We start from the raw sequence: 11530 nt of genomic DNA, 5'->3' as shown, positions 1-11530 counted from the left end.
ACCATAAGATCTCAAGATTGGGAGATTCTCCTAATACCAAATCATTCTACACATAAACCCTCCCCTCACAAGAAAAATTAAGACTGGGAACAATAATTTTAAAGATTTTCCTTCTCTGTGAATAAACTAAATTATATAAAAATAGAATTATAAAACAATCGTAGTGCTGTGAGTCCTACAAATCTGATGCCTTTAAGAAAGAGATCATGGAGGCCCTTTGCTATATATATGCATATGAGCAAAATATGAGTATCTCCAGCAAAGCCACTCTGCATAATCTTTAACGCTCCTCCCTTTCTGAGACAGTTCAATGAGGTGTTTTCAAGTCAGCTCTCCTTCATTAGCAGATTTACCCTTTGTAAAAATAATCCTTTGTGTGGGAACTGCATGTTAAAATACTGGTAAGAGAATAATTTATTCTTCATTCTAAAAAGCTTTATGAAGATACAAAGCTTTACAAAGATGTCAAGATGGTTTCCCCTTCACACATTACAGTAACACGCTTTTATTGTTGCTTCATATCCAATTATTTGTTTGGTTTCCCTTTACCTTCTAGCTCTCCTCAGGGACAGGACTCTCGCCATTTCATTATGGCACAGCTGTAATGACCATACCATAAACCGAGCGTGCTCAGAGCACAGACAGCTACATTTTTGGAGACTGTGTCACTCTCAAATGGAATAAAGTTCCATCACGTATCATGATTTTGGCAATCTCACATAAGTTTCTAAAAAACCCCTATTTTAGGAAGAGCTGTAGCAAAGATGCTTAAAAATTGAACAATGATAAATAGCCTAAGTTTAAAAAAAAAAAAGTCAGATGCAAGTATTTTGGATTTTAGTTCTACTGCTACAATACCAGGAAGAAATCCCCATGTCTGTAAAAGTCCCAACTGAAGTGTTTGTTGCACATGGACACAACCTTTGTATTTTTGAAGAAAATACTACTGCTTTGCACAATAACTTTGTAAATCATGCTATTTTGTATAACAAAAAAGGACTAAATTCTTCCTCTTGGGACTCCACTCCTACTCCCCTATAAGCAATTAAGACTGAATTACAACTGGAAAGCGCCTCAAGAGCCGCCCAAGGCCCCAAGCACCTCACGCCCCAAGTGGTGCCCAGGGATTTCGGCACCTCAACACCACAGCGCCCCCCCATGGGCGGGCTAAGCCTCACGGCTCTTCTGATTGGCCAGTAGCAGGGAGGCGCGCCCTCTGATTGGCTGCGTGTCTCGCTGATGAGGGTGTGACAGGTGGGAGGGAGCCTCAGCTCCTGCCGCCGCTGAGTCATCCGCCATTTTCTGCGCCTCTCCTGGCAGAGAGAGGCAGGACTAACCCTCAAAAATCGCCCTATAAACACAACCAGCCCCCTTTCAGAAACTCTGGGCCTGAGGAAGCAGACACACAGCTTTGTATGACAGCGAGAGCAGATAATCTTAAAAAGCAGTCTATTATCTGAAGAAAGCTGACCACAAGAACAGCATTGTACAGAAAAATGTTTATTGCGGCTGTTATTACATTAGAAATGTTACCGTGTCATCAGCAAGTGCTGTGGCAAAACAAACATGTCATCCTTGTCTTCCAGTCAGAAAAATCTGGTCTGTATTTCAGCACTGGTCCCTCAGCTGGTTGCTCAGCTCCTGAAGTTCAGCAATCAAGTTGTCCATAGTTGTCACTTCATCAGCTATCTCGCTGCGAACCTCCTGGCTTGTTACATCTACAAAAAGCTGCTGCGGGACAAATAGAAACATGGTTTTAATCTACACTTCGAGTTTCTCTGTTTCAGCAAAGAGACAGGGTTTGGGAGCCTCCTCACCATTATCCTGCCTCCTGTATTTTTAGCACCCACAGTGATATCCCTCTCCCTGTAAAGTCCATTTTGTGACGAACAAATAGAAGGCACATACATACATACACACACACTTGTGTAGACCTGATGCCTGTGCCACCTACCTGGTATTTTGTCAAATGGGCCGAATCCCCCAGGGGACACTGGGTTTCTGCTCTGACCTGACTACCTCATTGAGTCCTCATTGAGTCAGAAGCCATGGACTTCTGAGTTTTACCATGAAACTCAAATTTGAAGGGTATCGCAGACTGCCATCTGCAGTTTACTAACCCACCTGCTTATAAAGCAGTAGCTGGGAATTTTAGTGACCATTTTCTCAGTGTCATACTCTGTTGCAATTTCCTCCAAAACTCCAAATAATATATGTTTTAACATTTGGTATCAAGACGTGCATGGGCTGAGACATGCGTCTGTGCATAATTAATTCATACAAGAGAAAAAAAAGCACTAGCAAGTACTAAAAATAGTTTGCTCTTAAAGACATTAACAAAAACACAAAACAGCTAACTCATGAGCAATTATAAATTTAAAATATTTACAGGGAAACCATGGGGGAGGAGTGCTAAATGACTAGTTTTGAGATACATAATGTCTGACTGGAGCTGGACCAGAACATGTTGCTATCGCAAGGCCAGGAGCTGTCATTTGACTTAATATGGAGGCTATGTGAGGTACCACTCCACATAAACATGGTGGGAGGACACCCAAACACATTTTCCCTTTATTATGTAAAGGGAGAGTGATTCATATTTCATCTGATACAACAAAAAATTGATGTTTAGAGACGAAACAAACACAGAAAACAAAAGTTCTGCAGTATATGTCATCATTGTATCATCAAAATATAATGGGACAACACATATACATAAATAAACAGAAATGTACTTAAATGGCCTGAACCAAGGTTTTCAATGGACTTCAGAACAGTCTTGTCACTGAACAAAGCAACATCTTCCAAGAAAATACAAACATGTTCCTGCTGCAAGTACAGAGGCTTTTCTGACTTTCAGCCCCAAAACCTCACACTGAAGATGTGACAAAAGTTTGGTTCTTTCTGGCTAAGACAGCTCAATAAATCAGGATGATGTAATTATTTATTCATTTTGTTCCCCACACAGTTAAAGAGCTCTATTCAACTAGATGCAGCCTGGGGAAGTTTCATGCACCATCGCTCTTTGGGTTTGTGCCTCACGTTTCCCCACGACAGTACCCACATTTTATGCATTTACGATACAGCTCCATGACCTCTCTCCTGTTTGGAGACCCCACCTGTCAAATCTGAATGATGCATGGGGCCAAGGAGCAGAAGGGAGACCACTATTCTATTTGACGGAGCATGTGACTGCCCAGAAGGCTCTGTACAGAAAGGAGCCCATTAACAGCACATTTTCTCAGGGCAACTTTTTCCGCAGAGTCTGGCCACATCATGTGTGGCACAATGCATGGACTGGATTCTCAGAGATGGAGAACCAAGTAAAGGTGAGAAGTCTGAGAAGTGACCTTGTGTCACTTGTACAAGACCTACTGATTTAGTCCAATTGCATGTCCTGACTGTGAAATTTTTAACTTTTATCTGTGAAAGGTTATTTTCACTGCTTCTTTATTCATTCTAACACCTTAACTACCAAGTCTGCTCTTAGACCACAAAGAGTATTTTTCTGTATTAAAAGAAAAAACACATAATTGCACACTAGTATTTATTCGTGAGGAAGCAAGAAGATGCTGCTGTTGAGTTTGGACACAAACAGCGTTGAACTGTTTGTGCATAGCATCTTACCAAAGATGACTGAGGTTTTTAAAGCACTATCAACATACTTTGGACAATCAATTTGACTTCAAATTAAAAATAAGATGGATTCTTGAAAAGTATGTGAAAAAAATTAGGTCACACCAACAGCTTTATCTCTACCATGTCAGTTTTCACAGAAATGCCATAAAGCTTAGAGAAACCATCATCTGGCAACAGTATAGATATTAATTTAATTAGCACCTTCAGAAATTAAAAATACAATTTACTACACTGAACTATTCTGAATCTTCGAGAGACTGCAAGATCTAGTATAATATAAACCACCTGTACTTCTGTTTATATCATTTATGTCAAATATTCTTGATTTCTCTACAGTCTACGGGCTTTTTTTTTTCTTTTTTTTTAACCATTTTTAGAATCACAACACAACATACAAATTATGGCCTTTTTTTTTTGTCCACATTCCTAAGACTTACATATGCTAGCATCTAAAAGCACAGTTAGTTACAGAGCTGGCTTGTGTCTGCTAATACAGCTTTCCAAGACTCTTATCCTTAAAATTATAGGACTTAAGAGAACGAGCCAAGTTTAACACACTGATGATGGATCAACACTTTGTAACACAAGCACATGTTATAAAACTCATGCTCTGTAATTCACATTTACTAAACCTCACACACAGCCAGGAAGAATACTTCTTTAGGACATTAAGTGCATTTTGAACAAAAATGTAATTGAGAACTGACTGATGTGGAATAAACAATTGTGTCTCAAGCTGTGCTGTGTCTCACATGAGATAGTGGATAAAATTAGGATAATAATGGTGCAGAAATAGACTTGGCTCTTTGGGTGACTGGCTACAGAGGCAGAAACTGGAACTCCAAAACCCAAACATGATTCAAATATGATAATATTTTCCAAATAATTACTACTTGAATTGGTAGAGCATTCATGAAAATCTTAATAAATTTGTGTTTTATCCCTCAATAAATGTTTCTAAAACACTTTCACGTGATGTAAAATAGTCCTTACACACTTTTGTCTCTTCTGGAGGTTTATATGCACTTTCTTCTCAGACTGCCCTGTGCTACCCATGACTACACAACATGAAGGAACAGGTCTTGAAGTGACTGATTTCTTCCAAACAATTCAGTCTGCTTGCCCAACACTAAGTACTAACTTAGTCTGAAAGATAACATCAAAATTTTACAGTAGCAGTCAAATCCTAGTAGGAAGAAAAGAAATAGAAGTATGTACAACTGGAATCCTTAACAGCGTAGAGGTGAACATCTTTTTTGATGATACACTGGAACAGAGAGTTATTATTTTTATCTACAAATTACTTAAAACAGGAAAATGGATTCTGGAAACAGAAGAAAGGTATTTTGTTCAAACATTACTACCTTTGCTTTGGATGACAAGCCACGTAAGTTGAGCCGAGCTGAAGAAAGTATCTGTAAAGCTTCCTGATAATTAGATTTGTGCTTGCTGCATTTTATAGCAACTAGAATCCAAACAGAAAAGAGAAGGACCACAAAAAAAAAATAAATTAATTATCTCTATATCAATAAACTTTAAAACAGCATTTAATTAAAAATACGTTGACACTTTCCATACACAGTGTTTGAATGCAATATCCTAAAAAAGAAACTCAAAGAAAAGGAATCACAGATAATTTGGGGAAAATCACTCTAGACCCAGTCTATGACTAAAGGAATCCTTCTTAAACATGAATATTACAGCACAGAGTGAATAGTCCTCCTGAGTTTAACTTCTGTCCATCTCCCACCTATGAAGTATACACACAACCGTCCTGGAGATGTTGGTATGGCACTATCAATCAAATGTAACAATTTGAGGACTGAATGAACTACTTATGCATTTTCACTTGTACTATGAAATTCTTAGACCATGAAATACATTGGTAAACATGGAGTTGATTGTGTTTACCATTCATAATGTTTGTTAACTCACCTAACACAATCTCTACTTCATTTCAAGTCTGGCATGCTCTGTGTTAGAAGGCTCCCAAAAGTAGGAATAAATATAATGGATAAGGTATAATTTTATTACTTTGCTAATTTTATTACTTCGTTTAATAAATATTTGCTACACTCTTCACGTATAACATTAACTCTTCTCAGGTAGAACATACCATGTGCAATCTCTATGGCTCCTTTCACCACTTCCTTAAAAGAAGAAACATCGTTCTCCCAGCCACTTGATTGAATTTCACATTTATGTGCCTTTGTAAGACACTGCAGTGACTGCAAGGAAAGAAAAAAAAATATCACTGTGCATGAAAACAAACTAGGAGACTAATTTAGTTTTAAGTAGCTATGAAGTTAATACTCAGTCTAGAAAACAAATGCATTTTACTGTGTTTGATTTTCTTTTGAGTTGGAGTAGTATCCTTCTCCACAACGGTAAGCACCAGCTGTAACACAGATGTTCTTCACTGATATTGTATCTCAAGTATGACAGGCATATAAAGTAACATGTGTCTAATTTTTATCTTTTAAAAATCTGTCTAGACTGATGGATGTGACCCATGTTTGCCAAGTCATCATAATTAAATGCACATGAAAAAGTGGAAGATACTTGTACTCACACTTGGAATACCGATTTTGTAACTATTAAATGCATAACTGAAAACATCAAAGCTTTCTTTCTATATATGTATTTTTGATGAGTATATATTTTACAGACATCTATTAGTTGTCATACTGCACTGGTTCTCACTGTAAACAGGAAAAATGAAGAAAATAATTGTAACCAATATGGCAGGAGCAACCCATTAAGAAAACAAGTATAACAAAAAGCATGAAAGACACATGAAAAGTAAAGGAAAGCTTTTGTTTTCCTGTGGTTTAAGGACAAGAAAGAATAAAATCTGCCAACTCATCTCATTATTGTAATTTTTGTTTATAACAAAACTGGACAATGGAAATCTGGTGATGTAATATGAGAATTAGTACTCCATTACCCAGAAGAAATAAACGGTTCATGAGTGAAATTAGTTATATTTGTAGTTAAGGAGGTTATGAATAGAAGTCAGGACATACCACAGCCCAAAATGATAAGCATAATTCATAGAATAATCTAAATTCAGAATTCACAGAATAATACAAAAAATTATTTCATTAAATCCCTTAGCTCACTTCATAAAAGTTCAGTTGGCTAAATCAAAGCACACAAATCAATACAAGGAAAAAAACTGAGAAGCAAGAATCAATTTTTGCTTTCTTGTTTTGTTTTCTTCCTATAGCATCAGAAATACTAAAGACAAATGCATGTGAAAAGTTGCCTGGCTTGGTTCAATGACAACTCTTCAATCATCTTTTTAAAGAGTTTAAGTATTATATAAAAGGAAAAAAAATATTTCAGTGCAGTACATGTACAAGAGCACAAGAAAGACTTCTGACTGCTGAGCATGGACAGATGAAATACATGTATAAGCTTCTAGGCTGATAAACCCCATATCTTTCTCTCTCCTATTGGAGTTCCAACATGGCAATTGAACCATTCATGCTGCAAATAGCAGTAAAGATGTATTGAAGTCAAACCAGAGCAAATGATTATTATTATTTTTTTTTTTTTTTTTCCAAAATAGCCTAGGCCACAGTTGGTGGTAGCACTGGACAGCAGAGGCAAGAACTTCCAAGAGAAGGAACAACAGGCTTGTTTACAGCAGTCTGATTTTAATCTGCATGTATCTGAGAAGCAAGTTTTGCTGATGGATGTCAGGGAAGGGAAAGAATTCAAAGCCTGATGGGTTGTTTGTTTGCACTTCTGGATCATGGATTTATCCTGGAATCCTGAAAGGAAACAGCTATGAGCTGGGGAGAGATTAAGGAACAGAAGGTTTTCAGTGACCTGGGTCTGGATCAGCCGACAACTTGAAGGTTGGAAAGACTGTTTGGTGGGAAAGGGGTGGACTGGGTTCAGCACAGCAAATAACATAGTGTTCGATGTGGTGGTAAGTCAGATGCACAGAAGTTTAAAAAGAAATATGTACTAGGTTAAAGTAAAAAAAGCAATGGTTTTACACTCCTAAATTGTAACCCCCATCTGACTGTGATTCAACTTACAAAGCACTGTGTTGAATTGTAGCTGTACATGTAGACCCTACTGATTCACGGTGTCACATGTAACATCAGAACAGAAAGACAAACAAGCAAACAGGAAAAAATAACACCACAGAAAAAAATAACACCACAAAACCCCCTCTATAAATCTGTTCTGTCAGTATTATTTAAGTGTTAGGTACAACACTAACTAAATATAATTAAATCTGTATTAAATAGGGTATTGCATTATGGAACAAAGGTCAAACTCTGCATTTGTAAGGATGTACATGATCCTACGATAGATCTTTTCCATTTCTGTGTCCTATGATGCCACAATATAGTAAATAATACCCTTCCAGAATTCACTGTCCTGAACCCATCATTGTGGGTTGAAAACTGCAATAATACATCCGGAATTTTTCTAAAGTTAACTATATTCACTTAATATCTGACACAAGATGATACTTGTGCCAAATAAATAATCAGTTTTTCAGTGATATCAGAAAAGCTACCAGTGACTATCTAGTGTATTGTAAATTAGTTTATGCTGTGGCTGTAGACAGTTTTGCTCTGCAGTACCATCACACTATGATATGTGGACATGCACGTAGGCATACCTTAAGTATTTATAAACATGATCAGAGTTTACAGGGCAAGCTAGACCACATGTTCTATAACGAGTCTGATTAGGAAACACAGTTAAATTCCTGTCTACTCTACAAATTGAAACCATGTTTTTTAACTGGGTTAGTGAAAAATACTGTGATGTAACCAGATTCTGATATGATTACATTTATAGTATAGACAGGGCCTCTGCTCGTTTGCATGTCTGAGTAAGAATCTGAGGATATATTACAGGATATTGCAGTGTCTGTATTTCTGAATTCTAAATAGGCCAAATCCCTTTTGTCATTCAGCTGTAAAAAAAAAAAAAAAAAAATAGGGAAGAAAAAAGAGGGAGGAATTGGAAGTATCATGGACACTGACAAGGACTAAACAAGACATTTCACAGAGCAGAGCATGAATAAGAAGACATTGTACAAGGCCCAAATAATTACAACTTTAACCCCACAGCACACAATTTGTAGGCCCAGCTATCTGCATAATATACTGGATATCAAGTGACAAGCAACCCTCTAGACTGACTTTTTTGCCCTGGCCAAAGGCATACCCCCATTAGGAAACACATACTGAATGCTGACCTTGTATATTTTCAGCTTCAGTGAAGATCTGATAACCCGTAAGTATTTTTGGAGTGTGCAAGGCTATTTGAATTTTGGAAATTTAACACCAAATGCAAAGCACAGTCTAGCATACAACAAAGTAAACACTTGTAGCACTGCAAAGATGTTATTTTTGGAAAGTGCAATCATCTCAATTACCTAGGAAGTGATAGGAAAAAAGAGATGGAAGTTATCATAGTTAAAAGAGAGACAGGTAAAGAAGAGCCAACAGCTTAACAGGTTAAGAATTACTTAGCAATATCAAGTCCATTTTAAGGTAAGCCAGGACAAAGTACTTTTGCACTGGGAACTCTGAGTAACAGACCACTTCAATGTGCATTTTTCTTCAGAGGTGTCAAAGAAGAATTTAGATGGCTTATGATGCCACTGGATCATGCCATTATGATCTACTTTTTTTTTTCCCGGAGAAGGTACAATATCTTGTCTTCAGAATCGTAGATCCCAATTAAAAATAAAAACATAATATAGCTATTAGATTGCTGCCAAGAAAAGCTTCAATCCAGGACAATGAAGATATATCGAGTTAAAATGTTTTAAAATAAAATACTGATAAAAGAGATTGTTTAAAAAATATGAATGTAAAACATCTTGGTCCTGTTAGATAATAAAAATGTGTGGTGTAGAAACACAAGAAACAGAAGATAAGCTTATAGAAACACTAAAGCAAAACATCTGGAACTAGAGCACGTCTTACTATCGTACTTGATTTGCTAGAGGACAATGTACCATAAGTGTGTATCGATAAAAACAAAAATCACATTTACCTTTTCAATATCTTCACTGCTATCACTCTGTCCATTTCCATAAAGTTGGGCATAGAGTCTCCAGATTTCCCCATCATTTGTCACTCGTGAAGTCACTCGGCCCAGGAGCTCTTGCAATTTCCCCTTCAATCCACTTGCTACCTCTCCGGTGCGATCTGCCATCCCATTCACTACTGCCCTGACCAGAATAGCCAGCACCTTAAAAAAAGCATCAGGAAAGTTTTTGTTTCAACTCAAATCAACATCAGTATATATAATGAGCTTCTTGGTATCTCCAGCATTTGGTCTCTATTAATGGATCGGTAAAAAACAAATGTAGAACCATATAGCAAATATAGGATTATATGAATAATCATATATACATGTATATACGTATATTCTTCATATATATGAAGACATACATTATTAGGGGAGTAATTCAACTAATTTAAACTTCATCTACAAGATTCTATCGTTGGAGAAGATAAAGAGGTGAAAGAGTTAAGATGGAAATGTTGGGTTATCGTGACAGCCTAGTATGCAAGAGGATAGCATAGGAAATTGCAGCAGCATCACAAAGATATTTTTACCTTGTAATATAGCTATAAAAAATATTAGTCAACAGGCTGAACCAGAGCATTTGAGGTGATGGAAGACACTGTTGTTTACAAGACCTTTATTTAGTTGCCTGCAGAAATTGAAAGTTATAAACTGGATGAGATGGAAAATTGGAAGTCAACTGAAGGCTACCCTGGGAAATTCTGTGTTTTATGTATTTCTAGTGAATTACTTGTCAGGTCAGTTCAATCAAACTTTTTACAAGTACTCATTTAATGACATTACTTTCTGAGTCACTGACTAGAGAATGTGGGATCTGACCTGCAGAAATGCTGAGCACTTGCAGCTGCTCATGAACTTGATGGGAGCCAGGCTTTCCATGTATGAAACGCTACATAACACCAAGTATCCCACAAAAAAAAAAAAAAAACAAAAAAACACCAAAGCATGAGTCTGGGTCTTGAAGTGGACACAGAATTAGAAGACAGTTTCACTGCACCTCAGTTCCGTCTCATGAAAATGGAAGCAACAAATGTAAATCAATGAAGGCACTGGATCAAGTTACAAGAAAATTAAACCCAGGTAAGTTAGGGCTTAATGAGAACTACCTTTCCTGTGCAGTACATGAGAGAAATCAGCAAAGAAATAATCTTAACAATAAAAATAAATGTAAGTCTCTTCGGATTTTCATTCAAGAGAGGCAGGTGAAGGGTATACAAACACTCATTTGGCAACTTCAACACTTCAACATTTTTGTCCATAAATTCATATTTACTATGAAACCAAATGAATAACAATACTAATATCAACCAATTAATATAAGTAATTTTCAAAGATTATCAACCACAAACCACAAAAAATATACTGCTACTCTAGCAGAAGTAGGGTGATGGGGCATCCTCACAAACCAAGATGTAGTTTAGTGGCAGCAAGTAAGATAAAAATTATCATGACATCAAAGGATATTACACTTCAAATAAAAACATGTAAGGTTTAGGATTCATGGTGTCATCTTTCCAAAACTTCTCCTATATAGAATGATTCAAGTAACATACATTCTAAGGAATAATTACTGAGTTTAAAGAAATAAGTCCTTTGCAAACAAACAATCAAATCAAAATGTCTGATCTTGTTATGACATAAATGTTTAACAGAAAGTGAAAAAAAAAAAAACCTCCATCTCCCCATTTTTTTTTTCAGATACAACAGCAGAAATATCTGAACATCAGCTAAACGTACCCCCAACACCAAAATTGTAAGAATATATTATGTACAAAATAATAGCCTATTTTTCTTTTCTATTATAAAGGGCTAG

The 11530-nt window shown here is 36.6% G+C and overlaps 1 protein-coding gene across 2 annotated transcripts in view; it reads right to left on the bottom strand.

Annotated features, from left to right (window-relative positions):
* Positions 1-1484: 1484 nt before the first annotated feature.
* The window catches only part of TTC27 (tetratricopeptide repeat domain 27), a 113536-nt gene continuing 103490 nt past the window's right edge, over positions 1485-11530 (bottom strand). The window contains exons 17-20 of one of the 2 annotated variants that reach the window (XM_027453929.3): positions 9679-9876; positions 5756-5867; positions 5004-5104; positions 1485-1728 (exon numbers count right to left, since the gene is read on the bottom strand). In XM_027453929.3, coding sequence (XP_027309730.2) covers positions 1609-1728; positions 5004-5104; positions 5756-5867; positions 9679-9876 — 531 coding nt within the window. In that variant the 3' untranslated portion in view covers positions 1485-1608. Of the gene's footprint in view, positions 1732-5003; positions 5105-5755; positions 5868-9678; positions 9877-11530 lie in introns of both variants that reach the window. The other variant, XM_027453926.3, reaches the window with a different exon arrangement.

This window comes from Anas platyrhynchos, chromosome 3 (assembly GCF_047663525.1).
Source record: "Anas platyrhynchos isolate ZD024472 breed Pekin duck chromosome 3, IASCAAS_PekinDuck_T2T, whole genome shotgun sequence".
NCBI classification, from domain to species: Eukaryota; Metazoa; Chordata; class Aves; order Anseriformes; family Anatidae; genus Anas; species Anas platyrhynchos.
This window is presented reverse-complemented; position numbering and strand designations above follow the sequence as displayed.